The 18527-nt window shown below is 39.3% G+C and overlaps 2 protein-coding genes across 2 annotated transcripts; both read right to left on the bottom strand.

Moving 5' to 3' along the window:
• Positions 1 to 369: 369 nt before the first annotated feature.
• LOC122965374 (G-protein coupled receptor family C group 6 member A) lies at positions 370 to 7148 on the bottom strand. The gene is made up of 6 exons (XM_044329390.1): positions 6943 to 7148; positions 5224 to 5515; positions 3621 to 4463; positions 2679 to 2894; positions 1997 to 2114; positions 370 to 1871 (listed from the first exon to the last, which is right to left on the bottom strand). Exons 1-6 carry the CDS (start codon positions 7146 to 7148, stop codon positions 709 to 711), a joined length of 2838 nt encoding a protein of 945 aa, XP_044185325.1. The 3' UTR covers positions 370 to 708.
• Positions 7149 to 16465: 9317 nt separating this feature from the next.
• zgc:112001 (uncharacterized protein LOC550384 homolog) lies at positions 16466 to 18218 on the bottom strand. Its single transcript, XM_044376998.1, has 2 exons — positions 18120 to 18218; positions 16466 to 18016 (listed from the first exon to the last, which is right to left on the bottom strand). Exon 2 carries the CDS (start codon positions 17934 to 17936, stop codon positions 17052 to 17054), a length of 885 nt encoding a protein of 294 aa, XP_044232933.1. The 5' UTR covers positions 17937 to 18016; positions 18120 to 18218; the 3' UTR covers positions 16466 to 17051.
• Positions 18219 to 18527: the final 309 nt, after the last annotated feature.

Here is an 18527-nt window from a genome sequence, read left to right as displayed (position 1 = left end):
ATGTATTGACTGGCAAATGTACTGTATGTGAAATATTTGGATGCTTGTCTTATGGCCAAAAAGATTACAAAGAATCCTGTATGATTGGTCAGTAAATTAAATGGTCTGAAGTAACAAGGCACATGGTAAATTCTCAGCCACCTTGCCTAAGTATCTTACTAGGGTTAGGATTTGGCTTTTAGCATGTGATGTAGCCCACTGTCACAGAGTGTACAATTTTTACATTCTGTGTAACTTTACATCACCTTGACACAAAGTTACAGCATGTGGTAAGTTATCCAGCTATGCAGCCTTGCTGACCTGTTAAGCTGCTGACTTTGGTTTAAAAAAAGCACATGATGCACACAAGTAAACAATTTACAACAGGACTGTAAAAAACATTTTTGTTTTATTAGCACTTGCAGCTGTATACAGTTCAAATGAGTCCTATGTGGTCTTCTGTATATTGAAGAATATAACAGTTTTCAGCAGAAAACATATTTTATGTCATATGACATAGATTTCCAACACATATTGACATCACTGATCATCACTGTTTTAATACAAAAATTAATCATATCATATCATATATCATATCATATCATATCATATCATATCATATCATATCATATCATATCATATCATATCATATCATATCATATCATATCATATATCATATCATATCATATCATGTTATATCAAAAGATTTGAATTTCCCTGAAACCATTTTTAGAAGGATATACTCCTACGTCTCCTCATCACGTTTGTTCCTTGCCTTGTATACAGTGAATAGGCATGTCTATTTTCATTGGACATAGGCATTATGACAAACTGAGAATCAGCAGGGCTAACCTCACCCTGTGTCTCTAAGCTCAATATAGTTGATGTACTGGACGTACTTGATAACCTGCCATTGTTTTGAGAGATTGTATTTATTCTGGGGATATTCGTGTTTGTCTCTGGGTCTGGATCAGGATTTGGCCTGGAGATGGCTCGCCACCTCCTCAGAATTCTCTCCAGTGTGTCGGTCTTTGACCCCCAAAGTGCTTCGTGGCACTTGGGTAAGAAATGGCAGAAGATGATGCCGTAGCTGGATACTAGAATGACTGAAGCCTGCACAGCAGTGCTCTCTTCTTTGTTGGTAATGTAGACTGGGATGAAACATACCCATACAAACAAGTACATTAGCATGCTAAAAATGATGTAGCCTGTTTCACTGAACTCCTGAGGAACCTTCCTGCCTTTAAAGGCCAAGAGGAAGCTGATCAAAGCTAGCAGAGCTATGTAGCTTAACATGATGCCAAAACCAATGTATGTGGTACCTTCACTACACTGGATTACTTTCCTCATGCTTTGTGGGGGTGGAGGTTTGTTATCGATATCAGGAGAATCAAAGACCAGCCAGAAAAGACAGATTATTCCCTGGAGAGCAGTTATGACAATTACAATTACAGGTGGTTTGTAAAGTTTGTGTAGTCGTCTGTGTGTCATCTGACCAAAGGGAAGGAAAGCCAGGAAGGTACGAAAGGCCTTGACTAGGATGCAGGACACACACAGTGTGAAGCCCAGGGCATACATGACCTGGCGGGCCCGGCACAGGTGTACACTGGGCTTGCCCATGAAGCATATCACGCTTGAGAAGCTCACTGCCAGACCAGACATCATCACACAGGACAATCTTACCTCAGCTCTTTTCATAGGCGCGGAATCTCTGTACACCAAAAAGATAATGAGGCTAACTAGCAAGAGCAAAATGCCAAAGGCTGAGGCTGTCATTATGGCAATGGGGTGAGGATCTCTCCACTGCAGGAAGGACTCAGATCTTGGCCGACACTGACTTGAACCCTTGGTCGACCAAGTTCCACTGGCACATTTTTTGCAGTCATTAAGATCTGTTAAAAAGAGACAGTGATGTACATATCTGGCAGGATAAGGCCATTCTGGTTTGGTGAGCAGCAGGCCACAAAATCTGAAAAGCTCAAATTAAAGGTAAAGTTGGTATGTCAATCAGGTATACCTGGGACATCTGAATAGGTTCCCTCCACACATGGGATGCAACTGTAACAGCAAGACACATTCAAGATCTTCTTGACTGAGCCAGGGGCGCAGCTCTCTGAGCATCTGGACTGAGGGGTCTGAAAGAAGAAACCAGGAAAATCAGTCAAAAGTTTGGACTAAGTGTGTCCTGGTACTGTATATGTGCATCTACCATTGTAAAATAGTGATCATGTTGTTAGTATTCAACACCAAGAGTTTCTGTGAGTCTTAACGATGTTTATGGTCCCCAGTTAATTTGTTAAAGGTTCAGTATGCTTCAAACAAACCACACTGTGCAACATGTTATCCAATCACATCTAAAGGCAAAACTATATACAACTGTTCCTAATAGACACCCAAAAGCAGGGCAAAATCCTGCTGCCATAGTGTCTACCTGGCTGCATCTGCACTTAGAGAGAGGTTCAAGCTCATCTTTTTTCACACCTCCACAACATGAGGCCAATCTCTGCATAAAAGGGGTGGGATTGTTGGATTGACTGCTTTGGAAAAGTTACATAAATTGTCAGACTGTCGTATGATTCAAGCCCTTTTTTCTCCTGAGTCAGCCACTGTCTTGCCTAAGGACACATACACAGTGAATACACTGACTATAGCAGCAATCAGACCTGTGACTGCATTCTGTGGGTTCAGTGTTGTCTTACTGTGGTATTGGCCGTTGAGAGCCAGCTGAAATTCTTCATATCAAGCTCTATTTTTTCATCAAGAGCATGGTATCTCCCAATCTTTTGAAATCTTCTGTGGTGTCCATCCTTTTCCCACATTATCAGATCATAACCATTGACAAAATCGCCATGTTTGTCAAAGAAATAAGTCTGGTGGTCAAACTTGAACTTAATCGTCCTCAGTTCTTTAAGAAGCTGCAAAGCAAAGGGCATAATGTCAATTAACAAGAATTTAAAATAAAATATAAAGAGATTAGTCACTGTGACAGATAATTTACAGACAATTAAGGTAACATACATTACACATGTGCTGCACTAATTCCTAGAATGGAAGGAAGCTACAGTTTCAAATTTGAATCTGTTCTCATGTTAAGATGTTCTCAGTTCTCACAGCTTGGTCGGTAAAACTTTGGCATTGTACGTTTCTGCAAACCACAGATACGCTGAATCTCCACGTTTCAAGACTTGTAATATGTAGCATATCAACATTTCAACAATATGTATCATCTTAACATTTCTAAAGTGACACAGTTCACATGACATCTATATGAGCTGACTTTCTTATTAGGAGGAGGAGGGGTCGGTGGATTGTGAAAAGGATGGTTAGATGGAAGAAAGTTGGAAATCAGCAGAGCACGGTTCCAGACCACCTCGAAATCAATGCCCGCTTCCCGTTTCAACCGACAAAACCGGGTGTTTTTAGTGAAATGTTGGGACATTTAAACCATGATATATCCCTAATCCTAACCAAGTGGTTTTTGTGCCTAAACCTAACCAGACATTAACCACAGCATTGTCACATCCTAAAACATCATTATTCAACTGATAATGGCCAACATTGACCTAGACGTTCAATGTATCCGTGGTTTGCTGAAATGTACAATGCCAATGTTTTATTCTGGTGTCCGGGTTGGTTCTCACCTTCCATGGTGGGAAGTTAATTTCTCCCGAGCATGAGGAACTGTTGCACCTCAGTAGCTTTTTGAGAGCATTAGCTATGGCCCACACCCCTACTCTTTCAGTGAAGGATTCACTTGTTTCCAGAGCCTTTGTGAGAAAGTCATCATTTTGCCTTTGGGGATCCATGAAATTGCATGCATTGCCAGATTTCATTTTCAGGACATCAGGTGTGGGACAATAAGATGGAGGATTGGTTGAAAAACATTCAGAGGAGCAGTTAAATCTCAGGTTTTTGTATTCATCAATGAAGTGGTTGTATCCTCCTGGGGTTGCTGAAAGATTCTTGAGATAATTATCAAATGATTCACTCCTTACTGCAACAAAGCTAAAGCCCAAAATGTCCCCAATGTCATTGATGCCATCCATATGTGCAAGGGACCTGCTCCTGGTCCAGGCGTCACTTGAAATCCAGATCCTTGATGTGTTGGTCCGCATCATTTCCTTAAAGAGGAGCTCCACCACCTCTGCCTTGAGGATGAGCAGTACCACCTGGGCTTTAGAGGAGCAGATTTGCTGGGTGATCTGCTTGATGCGTTTCATGCTGTGCTCATGATCGGTGTGATGAGGCATCACCTCCTGATAGGCCAAGCATACATTATTTTTCTCAGCATCCTTGAGAAAGCTCTGGAAAGCCGCTTTGCCATATGCGTCATCTGCATACACAACCCCGACCCAGTCCCAGCCATAGTGAGCCATCATTTTGGCCACTGCTTTGGTTTGATGCGTGTCACTGGGAATAGTACGCATAAAAACTGGGAAACGCAGCTTATCACTAAGTTCTGGTGAAGATGATGAGCCGCTCAGCTGATAAGAGAAATTTGAAAACAAATTTTAAATACACAAAAAATAAACTTAAATATATATAAGAAGCATGCTTTATATTTCTCAATTACATACTGTAATGATGCAATACCAGAATTTTTTTGTAGCACCCAAAATTCCCATCAAATCCCTAAATTTTCACCCAGCACACTGTTCAGAACAGTCAAAATGTCAGTAGGATTAGTAATATGTACAATATGTACAACATTTACATTTTGGGAAATGCACTTGTTTGCAGTCTTAACAGGAGTTAGATGATAAAATATTACCAATTTAATTTCTGTGGGTTCACTGAAAACTGTGCTTAAGCCAGGTTAGCACAAAGACTGGAAGTAGGGGCAAACAGCTAGTCTCTGGCAAAAGACCAAACATATGCCATCCAACTGTCTTACTTACACATTATACTATAGCTAGTGCACCAATACATCAAAAATTTTAAATTGTTTAAATCCATGATGAGTACAGCACTTCTAGTGCAGTGTGAGCCCAGCTGTTGTAGCAGACTTGTAGTTTCTAGAAGGCATCTTTTATAGAACTAACCATTTCCGTCTGCCATCAGTGTTTGAACATGTTTTGGGCCCGTACTGAATGCATAGACATGAAATTTAAATCAATTATCTAACTCCCTTTAAGAAAGCAAACAGGCATATGTCCCAATATTTTGGAGTGTTTCTTTAACAAATGCACCTTAAATATCAAATACTTTGCAGTAATATGTATTCAGAAGGCATTTGTGACTTACTAGAGGGACCATGTACACATTCAGCAGTCTGGCCACAGCGACAGACACCTCAGAGTATAGTGCTCCTAAAATAACCTTGACTCTGGGCCTGAAGTTGGTGTAGTTGCACTGCATATTTAGAGAGGTGTTGACTGCGAGCATGTGCCCCACATTCTGCAACGCTTTGCTTGCATATGAGCACGTGTCACACACCATATATCCAAGACGCACTCCTGGGAGGAAGCCTCCTGCATTTATCTCCTCAATCACATGGATTATAGCCAAGGATTTCATAAATGGCCTCAGATCAAAACTGAAAACAGACAGTATAAATAAACATTACATTCCTGGTGCTGGAGGAACTTTGGTGAAATTAAAGCAAGCTATTTACACACTTATTTTACACATGTAAATCTGTAGACATTTTGGTCACAGGAGTTTCAGTTTATAGATGCAGCCTTCAAAAAACCATTATCTTTAAAAGCAGAGCACATGATGCTGGGGAAACCTCCAATTGAACTTATTGAGGATGAAAAATATTTGTTTAGAATTGTCACAGCACTGAAGCAAAGGAAAGACCATGCCTCCAGACTTAATTTTCTGGAAAAGTACAATTCAGGAAGTACAATTTATGGATAAATTAACTCATAAAATACAAAACACCGAGAACATTTCGGAGGTGGTATTTGGCTGATGGAAAATAAGAATGATACATCTAGAAGAAGAAAGGTTACAAACCAATTTTCCCTCTCTCTATAAATTGTCAGAAGACTGCCAAATGAGCTGTATTTTCCTGCCTGTTTTTTTATTTTATATATTTATATATATATATATATATATTCCTGTTTGAGATTCCTGCCTCCACCCCAATACTGTGGAGGTGAATGGAATTTAGTTTGTGGTGCTCACAGCATAAATTGCATTTAAAATGTCAACAGCTAAATTTCTTCTGAGAAACTGTCTTTTACTGTGGATAATCCACCTCACTTCATTGTCAAAATTGCTCATCGGAGCTACTTTCTACTGAAATCATTCACCCCCATGTATTGGTGTGGAGACAGAAATCTCAGAGACAGATATCTCAAATCTTGGATAAATAAAACCAAAACTATCTGACTGGAGGGTTACCACTGAAAAGAAGAGAAAATATTTGTTTTTCATATACATACATATAAGGTGAAGCGACCCTTATCAAAGCATATTTACTCTTTTAGCTGGATACGTTCGTTGAGTAGAACTCCCTGAAATGTTATGCTTTTTATCAGTAAAATGATCAATATGTCAGTAAACTTGCTTTGTGAAATAGGTTTCTGTTGAAGTCACATCATCTGTAATTTAGACAGTACATTTTTAATTTAGTGTGGATTTACTTCTTTTGAATGGTTGATTGTTTTTTGTTCCCTTATAACAATACAAAAATGAGAAAACTTAAATATATACATTAGTATAATTTATGTGAGTTTACTACAAAGAACTGATAAATATGTCTGTTGGAATTGCAAAAAATGTTGATGGTAGTTGGGAACAAAAGGAAAATTCAAAGAATAAAGATAAAAATAAAAAAGGAAATAGACAATGAAGCAATTTATTGAAATTACTAAGCCTATCTTCTTGGTAAATAATAAAATTGTTTTGTCACAAAAAACAGCTACAACTTATTCAAAATAAAAGAAACACTTCCTGACACAAATAAATAATCTAATTCATCACATATATAAATTCATCAGTTCTTATACTCACTTTGTGCATTGGTAGTTCTCAGGACTAATTCGATCATTAACATCCTTCACTTTGCGATGACACGGCAACATTATACCAATCATAATGTCCCCCGGAGCCTGGGCCCCACAAACAGACTCAAATTCACATCCATTCACAAGAGCCGGGATGCTGCTCAGCATCATCAGGGCCAGCAGGAAGCTGCAAAGCAGATGACACATCTTCATCTTGACTGGTGCTGGCGAAAAAGCACCTCTTGGATGTGCAGAAACACTTTTAATCTCTCACACAGGGAGGAGGTGCATGAGAAAAACCTGTTTCCTGTTTCACTGAAAAGAATGTTTCATGCTTCACCTGTCAACCTTCAGGCATTCCCCACTCTGACAATTGCTAACACAAGGAAGTAAAGTACCAAAGAGTTTCTTTAATTGATACAATAAATTTTGAATAGAATAACGATGTTTCCCTGGTTTCTGAAGGGGTTCCAGGAACCTTGAAAGGCCTTTGAGATTGGATGAATCAACCAATCAATTAAAAAGTGATGGTTATATGCTAGAAAAAAAAAAGAAGACTGTATGCTGTGACAGCCCCAGTCTAGACTGTGCTCTTGTTTGTGTCTTCTGATTGGCTCTGCTCTCTTCTCTTTCCGGGAAGGCTGAGGGTGCAGCTTTCCTGTCATGGTGTGATCAGACCAGAATTAGTCAAAAATCAGGTGGGACAAGAAATACTGTAGGCAGAGCCGAATGCATAAGTGAGTTGAATGAGCACGACAAGCAGCCTAAAGACAGCATTCCCTTGAGACCCAACCCATGATGTTAGTCGAACCATGTCCAAATTATATTCAGGGTCCAGGTAGGACCCCATTGTACTGCTGTAGGTCTGCGGTCTGTGTGTTAATAGCCCTATGTGTAATAGCTGAGTAGCTCTATCAGCTCTGATCTCACATTGTGGATCGTGTCTAATTATCCTCCTGTGTGTTTCTGAATAGTTCTGACTTTCCTCAGTCTCTCTTTTATATTTTTTATGCATGCCAAACATTTTCCACAGGTCTGTTTGGGACAGGGTTCAGAATTTTGTTCCTTTTAAGACTTTTATTGCATGTCTTTGACTGAGAGGAAAAGTCTGTTGCGGTAGACCACAGTCCTGTCTAATTATCCTCAGGCCTATTTCGAAAAGGGTCTGACTTTTCCATAGGTCAGTTTTGTATCTGGTCAAAAATTTTGTTCTTGGTCCCATTGGTCCCAAAATTTTGGTCCCATGAAGACCTCTAGTGCATGTCTTTGGACTTTGTAAGGAAACCCACATGAACACAGATAGAACATGCAACCAACCACTCACCAAGTAGAGCACTGATATGTTGCTGAGGGTTGAGTTCCCTCGGACCAAAGTAAAAACATCCATCCATTTAGACATCCAATGTTCTGTCTGCCATTTAAGCCCCTATGTGTAAAAGTTCAGTGTAACTGAATGTAGCTTTGGAATTATTCTGATGACAAATTTTAATGAGACAATCCTGATAAAAGTTGGTACTGTCTAAATGTTGCCCATTCATTTTAGTGTTAGAAACTATATGAATGAATTTAGCTCAAGCCCTACCATTTATGGCTAACAATGTAAAATGTGACACCCAGGTGGTACAAGAGGAAAGTCATTAGTTAATTTAAATCAGCTGGATGTCAAGATACTGTATTAAATGTACAAGTGGATATGTAATCTGATGGTGCAACAATCCTTATACCTAAACAACAAAATAGGTTGTCTGTTAGTGCTGTGACACATATGGATTTTTAGTTATATTTGCCAAAGTTCAGGTAACTAAAAGTATCTGGTTAGGGCTCAGGAAATAAATTTAATATGTATATTAAAATTTGTTTCCATAGGGTGTGCAGGGTATAGGATCAATGAGGACTACAGTAAATGGTGGGAAAAGGTGAACAGAAAAGAGACTGAATAGGAATCAATGCATCTTAATTATAAAGGAAAGGCCACAGAGCCCGTCCTTACTTTGCACAAGTAAATATACTGCTCCTTACATGAGTCACTTTGGTCCAGATTAAAGACCTACAAGTTCACATCTGTAGTTCACTTCCAAAACCAAAGTTAAAACATCATCCATTCAGCCGCCCATTGTTCTGTTGTTGTCTTTTTAAGCTCCTATGTGTAGTTCAGTTCAGTTCAGTTCAGTTCAGTTCAGTTCAGTTCAGTCTTTATTAAGGACACTGTTCATGGGGGGTCCACAATAAAATACAAAGAAAAAAAAAGAATAAATAAGTAAACAATATCTACAAAAGAAAAAAAAAACAATTTAAAGTTTCGTTGTGGTTTAATGTAACTTTGGAATTATTCTCATATTTTAATGAGACAATCCTGATCAAAGTTGGTGCTGTTATTGTGGAATTTTTTCTTCAGAAAGAGGCACATAAAGACATAAGGAAAGCATGTTATTCATTGTTACTTGTTGAAGCAGCTGTAGACACTGTACAATGCATCACATCATCAGTAACAATTATACAAATGTCCAAACAGAAACAAAAATACAATCATCTTGTATTTTTGGAGAGAAAGCATGTTGTTCAGCTGGCCCTTTCTCTAAAGATTGTGAACCTAAACTAGACAGCTTTATACCTCTCCAGAAACAAAGCTAAAAATAGTCTGGTCCCTAAATGGACACTTCCACAAACTGTAACACCTTTTTACAAATAAGTATGGTCACACAATCTAACAGAGACTTCATGGTCAATCAATAACTTCAAACATGGCAATCCTTCAACTTTAGCTTGTCTAGGTACTTCCACACAGTCTCTAAAACAGTAGGCTTAAAGCAAAGATATCCCTAGCTAACCCCAGAGGTCAGCAAGCCACCCTCAGATAGAAACAAGTTCAAGAGTTCAACTAGCCTAGGAGTAGGATTTCTTCACCAACATGTATCCCCAAAATGACAATGACATTACATCACATTCAATTGATAACAAACATTGACCCCTTAGTTTAAAAACATTTGTCACATATATACAAAAGATTTATAAAATGATAACCTATTATTTATTTTCTTTCACACTGTCTAAGTGTTACCCATTCATTTCAGTTTCCTCAGGGAACTGGGAGGTGGGGGGACATTGACTTATTTCAAACAAACCAAAAGTTGTCACATGGACTGAAGGGTATATTATCACCAGCTGTACATGAACTTGCAGAGGAAAATCAAAACAAAGTTCAAAAGCACATGCGATTCAATATGCTAGAAGGCTCTGCTTAACTTTATTTATGTTCTCTGGTGGTCATGACGCAATAGTTGCTTACAAGAATCACAGCCAAAACCACAAGTTCTTTTGACAGATAGTGAATCTGTCAACAATAATGACGGGAAAGGAGTTGAGGCAACCAAGAACTTGACAGGGGACGTGATTTCCATGATCAGCAGATAAATTGGGTACACTTGCTCACATGTACTTTTCTGTTTTCATTTCAACCCCCTAACAAACAACAACAAGCCAGTAGAGTTGCGTGCAGTTGTTGCATTGCAGAGATTGAATGATACTGTTGTTTGTTAATGAGCCAAACACAATGTGCAAACAAGCAGCCAAGTAGTTGACCATATCAAATATGTGGGTAAGATCACAAGTTGTCAACAGTGTCATAATACCAGACATACTTTAAATGTCACACTCACACCTAACCTGTTCAGTTAGTTAATCCATCTGTAAAGCTAGCACATACCATCACATCTCAGTTTCTCTATGTGAATGTCACTCTGCTTTCTGAATTAGCCTTGAAAGTCAGCATTGAATGTAACTCATTACTGCACAAACTGGGCCGGATAAACACAAAACACTTCAATTAACCAAACACAGATGCTGAGTAATGTGTTATTTGCCTCCTGTCTGTCTGAAAGATGTTCCACCAAGAGCTTCCAGAACAGATTCTTCAAGTGTGGAGCTCTGCTGGAGGGATGAACAGCATTCTTCCAAAACATATTCCCTTGTTTGATGAAGGTGGTGGAGAGTGCTGTCTAACACATTGCTAAACCTCCCATGGGAGTTGGGTTAGGATCTGGTGACTGTGAGATGAGTTTAGGTGCCATGTGAACCCTGTTTCAAAGTAACTTAGATCTTCCTCCTGCTCAGCATTTTTATACGTTACATGCATGATGGCATGTTAATGCTTAAAGGACCAGTGTGTAGAATTTAGTGGCATCTAGTGGTGAAGTTGCAGATTACAACCAACTGATAACCCCTCCCCTCATCCTCCCCTTGCAAGTGTGTAGGAAAACCTATGGTGGCTGCAAAATTTGAGAAAAACAGCAAATTGCTCTCTCTAGAGCCAGTGTTTGGTTTGTCTGTTCTGGGCTACTGTAGAAACATGGTGGTGCAACATGGCGGACTCCGTGAAAGGGGACTCGCTCTCTATGTAGATATAAAGGGCTCATCCTAAGGTAACGAAAACACAACGATTCTTATTTTCATGGGATTATACACTAATGAAAACATTCTTATGAATATTATATTATATAATATAATATTATATTCCATTTCTGATAATATGTCTGCCAATAGAGTCCCCTAAATCTTACACACACTCCTTTAAAGGACATGTTCAAAATTTTTCAAGTCTGTTTTAAAACAAGTCAGGAGCCCAAATTGAAATAGGTTTTTCTTGTTGTAATCATTCCCCCTGTTCATACTGACCATTAGAAGATCTCTTCATAATTCACTTACAATGGAAGTGATTGGGGACAAAATCCACAGTCCTCCTTCTGTGCAAAAATGTATTTAAAAGTTTATCTGAAGCTAATATGAAGCGTCAGTCAAATCAAGTAGATATCTTTCAATGTTACAGTCTTTTTAGTGCCAAAGTTCCTCTTTTTGTTACTATACTTCCACCACAGCTCAACGGGGAAACACTGTCCGAGGAAACACAAAGAGGGAATTTGATGCTAAAAAGACTGTAAATGTGTCAGATATCCACTTGATATGACTAACTCAGACTGCTGAAGCCTCATATAAGCTTCACATCAACTTTTAAATGCATTTTTACACTAAATGACTGTGTGGACAAACTGGATTTTGTCCCCCATCACTTACATTGAAAGCACATTTGAAGGGATCTTTTAATAGCCAGTATGAACAGGAGGAATGATTACAGCGAGGAAAACCTCTTTCACTGTTCATGTGGACACCTGACTGTTGTTTTAAGACAGACCTGAAAAATTGTGAACCCTTCCTTGCACACAAATTCATCCTATAATAAAACTTATACTAGTAAATAACCACAGGCCATCCTGTAAAATCAATCAGACAGTGGTATATTTGTTTCTGCCAGACATACATACAACAAACATACAAACATACCCTATTAGAGAGCTGATAACAGTGGCTAGTCAGCAGAATGAATAGAAATTTTTATTATTTGACTAATCTTGCAGAGTGACTAAAATTTAGCCATTATTTCATTGTTATAATGGCAATACAGTTAACTCAATTCAACTCATTATTGTACATGTAGTACATAGGTTCTGTATTGTACACATCTTCTTCAAGTCAATGTAGAAGAAGAAAATCCGAGTAGGATTGACACGTAGTCTTTAATATTACATTCCCACTATATGAACATGTTGGAATTGAAACAGACAATTCCCCTAAAGCCTTTTTGCCTGATCTGCCACCTCTATAGTTAAGATTTGCCAAAGTTATTATTATTTTTTTCTGACACCAACATCTACTTTTGAATTTCATATATAATTAACCCAGCTCCACACCTCCCAGAGTTTAGCTCAGATTGTCCTGAGCATGACCAGCTGACCTGTGAGAGTTCGATTGACAGCAGCTCTGACCTCTCAGTGATGGAGTATAGGCGTGGGGAGGGGACAGGGAGGGTCAAATGAAGTTCAAAATTGACAGAATACTTAACTGCATGATGATATTCCAGGAAACTATTAAAGTAGTCTATTCTAGTATTTATTTGACTCAATCAGGTTGTTTCAGTTCAATTCAATTATTTATATAGCACCAAATCATAACAAAAGTTATCTCAGGGTACTTTTCACATAGAGCAGGTGTAGACCGTACTCTTTAATACACATACATGTAATAGGTTACACATAGTAAATGCAATATTTAAACTAACTCATGAATAAAAAGCTATTTAATAGAGGCAGTGGTGGGTGTATGTTCTGTAGGTATTCAGCTTTATATTCAAAAGGATCAAAAACCTAAGAATCATTTTTGATAAATTTTGGGGCAATGCTGCCCTCTGCTGACAAAATACAGCAAAACATGTGGCTGCACATAGTGTCACTTATCAGAGAGAACATGTTATACATTCGCTTTAGTTTTATGTATTTATTTATTTTTGCTACATTTTAACTTATACAGTAATCAGTACATTAGAGTAGCATGACACAACAGCAGTGACACGTACATGAAGTGGAAGTGCAACCAAAAGTACAAACTAACAGATAACTGTGCCCTTAACCAGCAATCACCCTGTATATTATGATTCTTTATGTTATGGCCTTGGGTACTTGTGATCAACAGCAGAGCTGAGAATATCAGATTGTGATGTGCAGTTTATTCAGTAATCAAGAGTTCTGGTCTTTTTGAGGCCATTGTATTGTTACATTTAATGTTTACTGTATTCCATCAAAGTCTGTTCTGTAAACAGAACTGTGTTTCCACACATGCGCTATGGCAGCAATAAGAATCTTATCGCTGTTTTTACTCTTTGGAGCCATTTCTGAATAAGTTACAGTAATCACTCTCTTCAGGGACAAATGAACATGTCACTCAGTGCAGCAGTGTGGCTCACTGACATGTTTTTAATACTTTTTGGACAACAATGGAGCTCTACAGCACAGACGAATGAGATATATCAGGCTTTGGATACACACACAATACTTGTTAGAAGGATTTATTGTATTGTTAGTCAGACTCTGTGCATGAGATTTGTTGACAATAAGAAAAATATATAAAATCGCCAGCCTTATCCTTTAAGTGGGGAGCACTAGTTTGCCAAAAAAATGTAACCATTGCAAGTTAAATATATTATTATTTGTGACTGAAACTCTTTTATAACTGCTGTTGTCATTTGCCTTAAACCATTTTCTTCAAAATGCTAAGTCAAAGGCAACTGGACTTGCTGTAGATTCTTGAAGAAGCGTTTTGGGTGAAAGGGGAAACGTCTTCAAGAATCTAAAGCAAGTTCAGTTGTCCTTGAATTAGCACTTCTAGATAAACCATGACAATTGCTGAAATCCACATAACTTGATTTGAAATGCTGGTGTGGATCCTGATATTTTCATAGATATCAAATATGTCAAGCTAAATTTTGGGGTATCTGTATTGTGCATAATTTTATATATAAATGTGTATAAAATGATACACAAGACTAGAATATTTTCAGTAGATGGAATAGTGCAGCCATAATAAACAACAGAGGGCTGTGCTTAGGTATAGATAGTGATGTGTTGGAACAAGCTGATGCTGTCACACAGTGTGGTTTATGACTTTCTTTAGTGTGAAAGTTCATTCTTGACCTTGGAAATGGTAGCTCAACAAAATAAAGGTAAACATACTTTTTCTAGCCCCCAAAAAACTAGTAAGTGGACCTTGAGGACAGAGGAGACACATGTGTTTCTACAAATGTATCGTTTGCCCAGGTTTGCATACTCTACCTTTGTTTCATTACTGGTATTGTAAATGTACATCGTCAACATGAAATTCAACTGTTACAGAATCATTATGTTTCCCTTATAAAACATTAGTTGTTTCCATGAAGTACTCAAAGAAGCTAGAATTTTTAAAGCAAAATATCAATCAATGAGACCGGGAGGCAGACAGGTCAAGTCACTGCTTGTACCACACATTCAGCCTCTCTAATGCCCAGAAACATCATAACACAAAGCTTCTCTTTTGTCACATACTGTCAAACTGTGCAACTGAACATTTAAACTGTCTTTCTGTATCACCCAGCCGGCTGGGTGTTGAGAATATTCTACAATAGTTTATGACTATGAAATCACAGGTGTAACTATGTGAACCACAGGTTTCACTGCAGGATTTATCATTTTGGTTTGTCTCATGGGAAATCTTTAAATTGCATCTTCTCTGATCATCACACTGCTGTTTTTTGACATTTGACAAGTGACCTGTTTTAAACTAAATAAGTTGGGTTTTACTTTAGATTTGTATGTTCCTGTAAATACATCACTGTGTTCATCTTATTCTACACCAGTCTCTTCTTTATCTGCTTTATTAAGTCTGATCCAATACAAACTCCTAGGTTTTTATCACTAAAAAAGAAAATCCATACTTAGTTATACAATATACTATATATCTTCTATAATAAAAAATTGATGACTGTGTGGACTCAGAGTGTTTCTTTTACAGTAAAAGAGGAAATCAAAACCTGCCCTAACATAACCTGAAACCCAAACAACTAAACTAAACCTGAGGAAAGAGGTTTAGTGACGATTTAGCAGGTGCCTTTACATGATGTAAGTACGTGTTTAACAAATGATTGTATTTGTAGGATATATGTGAGCCGTTGATAATGGCTCTAATAATATGCTACTTAATCCTCCTTTTTCTTATTTCCAAATGACATCCATGATATGAAGAGAAGCAACAGCGAAAAAAAAGATGTTTATGTCGGTGCTGTTGTGATATCTTTGTGTACATGACAAATCAGTTTAGTTAGTTATAATATAATACAATGTATTATAACTGTACCAGCATGTATATGTGAATACATTTTGAGATATCTGTCTTTTCTGAGTTTGTGGTGTTCACAGGGACTATTCCTTTGGTAGAAAGTAGTTCCAATGACCATTTGTAACACTGATGTTTAACTCAACACAACTAACTAAAGTAACAGTCTCAGAACTTTGTCCCTATATGATTGATTGATTGAGTGATTAAACCTTTCAAATTAAACCCCCATAGATTTCATCCATATCTTGCAATCTTCCTCAGTGGGTGGAGATAGCTCAGTTGTCATGGAGATAGGTCAGTTGTCTGCTCCAGAAAAAAGCTAGTAAGTGGGTCTTAAATTAAATGATAGCTTCACAGTTTTTCAAGTGTGTCTTAAAACAACATTCAGGTACCCATATGAATCCTGAAAGAGGTCTTCCTCGTTGTAATCATTCCTCCTGCTCATGATGGCAATACATTTTTGCACAGGAGGACTGTGGATTTTGTCCCCCATCACTTCCATTGTAAGTGCATTATGAAGGGATCTTCTAATGGTCAGTATGAACAGGAGGAATGATTACAGCAAGAAAAACATGTTTCAATGTTAATCTGGGCCCTTGACTGTTGTTTTAAGACAGACTTGAAAAACTGTGAACTCATCTTTTAATTATTTTTTTATTTTTTATTTTTTTAAGTCCAGGGTCAAGACTGAACTTTGTTCCTGGTGTTGGTTTGAAGTTGGTTTCTTCCATCAGACATTTACTGTAGAGAAATGTTCCTGCTGAGATGTGACAACCAGCAGATATCAGCAAACATGTTTGACGACATTCATGGAGTCAAAAAAAGACAAAATGAGATCATTACTTGGATTCCTATTTATTTATAAATAAATCAGTCATCCAAAGAGTTTTCAAGTCACCTGACTGTTTTCAAATGATCTATAAGATCACTTTCTGTAACATTACCCTTAAATACAACCCAAATAAATTAAAATCAGTAACACAGCTCATGTAGACTCATCAGGTCTTCTTCTCAGATATGATGCAGTGGCTTAAACAGCATTATTAGTAACACTTTAGAACAAGGTTAGACAAATAAACTGATCCTTAAAGCCTGAATTAGTGTATAAAATTAAAGGATATGGCTGTTTATTCCCAAGTCCCCCCACTGCTGGCTGCTCTGCAAACTGTCTCGACAGGCCCATCAACCTCCAGCTCCCAGTCCATTACATCAGTGACTAACAGTGTGATTAAAGTCACACCATTAGATAAGATTCATTAATTTGATCCCTGACTGTTAGTGTTTATTTGTGCAGCCCTATAATGAAGTGTTACCGCTTTATAGCCATACAGGCTCTTCAAACACGCACACACACACTTGCACACCACATCATGCTAAAATATGACAGTTTTCATACAGTGCATGCAGCATGTCATGCTGATGCTACACCACCCTCTGCCTGTCCCGCTGGCTCACAGGCAGACCCGGCGGTTTGAGGGAGGAGGGGATGGGCAGCTCATGCAGGCTATCCGGGAAGGTCGCCGGGCTCAGCTGCTTTAGAATAGTCTGCATGGCGGAGAGGACCAGCGGCGCCGGCCTCCTCCCCGCTAGGTACTGGGACGTGTCTTCGCCCAGCACCTTGTTCCAGCGCTCCGGCTCTTTACCCAGAGCTCCCTTCATTTTGAAGTGAACCTCTGGCATGAACATGAGCAGGTTGTCCAGACACTGCCTCCTTTCCCCGCCGCTCACCCCGTTGGAGTCCCTGAGTTTCTCCAGGATGACATCCAGCGGGGTCAGACCGTTGTGGTCCTTGGCGTGCGGAGACGCTCCGTTCCCCAGCAGCATGACGACCGCCTCGGGCCGCAGCAGCTCGCAGGCCAGGTGTAGAGGGGTTTTGCCGTCCTCCATGTGAAAACAACCGGCTCGGTCGGTGTAGGAGGGCGTGCTGGGTATCCGGTGAGCCGCCTGTAAGATGAGGCCGAGAATGTAGCGCCTGTCATAGCGGACAGCCATGGCCAAGTGCGGCGCAGAGGACGGGCAGCAGCAGAAGCGCTCCCCGGGCTTTGCTAGCGCTTCGTCGGTGTACCGGCTGAGCAGATACTGGGCGTACGCCTGATGGTCGTGCACTATAGCGTAGAGCAACGCCTCCGATGGAGTGAACGTCCTCTGGCTGGCGTCCTCCTCCTGGTAAAAAGTCTCCATCGTCCGCATGTCCTCCAGCATCCAGACCGGCTTCAGGTCCCGCACAGCCCGGTAGAAGAGCAGCGAGAAGGACTTCCGATGCTTCTCGATGCTCCGCGCCGCCGAGCTGACAGTTAACGAGGCCATGGCGACAAGCGACCCGAGTGACTTATGTCCTCAACGGCTATACAGCGTCCTTCATCGCTCTGGAGCCATTACTTCAAGTTCTATGGAAAGAACACACACACACAGTAAAGTCTCTTACAATACAACGAGCTCAAACTGGTCTACAGTCAGTCTACAAAGTCATGGGTACAGTAACAGACTCACATTCCTGCAGTCCGCCCCGCAACAGCTGCGGGACTCCTCTCTGCAGTACTGAGCTACAGCGCATGCGCACGTCATAAACAGTGTTGGAAACTTTATTGACAACCACTGTCTGAGGGCGAGCCCGACGAATTAGAGTTAAAACCTCACTCTTCCCATCATAAGATTATTCAGCGACATTTATCCATATAAGGACAGCTGCAGCCTACATTCTGACACCGATACCGCAACATTACAGCGCTTCTTTTTCACCTGCACGCCATTGCGAATCATTTGAAAATTAGACATCTGAAAGGGGCTCCCATTCACCTGTTCAAAATTAGAGCACACTATTATGTACATTTGTTATGAACAAAAAAGTGCAAAACGGGGGAGGCACGTCAAATAATTTTTTGAGCACTTATGTTTTTT

Source organism: Thunnus albacares, chromosome 16 (genome assembly GCF_914725855.1).
Source record: "Thunnus albacares chromosome 16, fThuAlb1.1, whole genome shotgun sequence".
Taxonomy (NCBI): Eukaryota; Metazoa; Chordata; class Actinopteri; order Scombriformes; family Scombridae; genus Thunnus; species Thunnus albacares.
This window is presented reverse-complemented; position numbering and strand designations above follow the sequence as displayed.

Bases quoted from the DNA above. Each gene is read 5' to 3' on its own strand.
- LOC122965374 (XM_044329390.1), bottom strand. From the start codon at position 7,148: ATGAAGATGTGTCATCTGCTTTGCAGCTTCCTGCTGGCCCTGATGATG. The intron at 5,516-6,942 runs GTGAGTATAAGA...GTCTGTTTTCAG, and splicing joins GAGAACTACCAATGCACAAA to TTTTGATCTGAGGCCATTTA. The intron at 2,895-3,620 runs GTGAGAACCAAC...TTTGCTTTGCAG, and splicing joins TTAACTTCCCACCATGGAAG to CTTCTTAAAGAACTGAGGAC.
- zgc:112001 (XM_044376998.1), bottom strand. From the start codon at position 17,936: ATGGCCTCGTTAACTGTCAGCTCGGCGGCGCGGAGCATCGAGAAGCAT.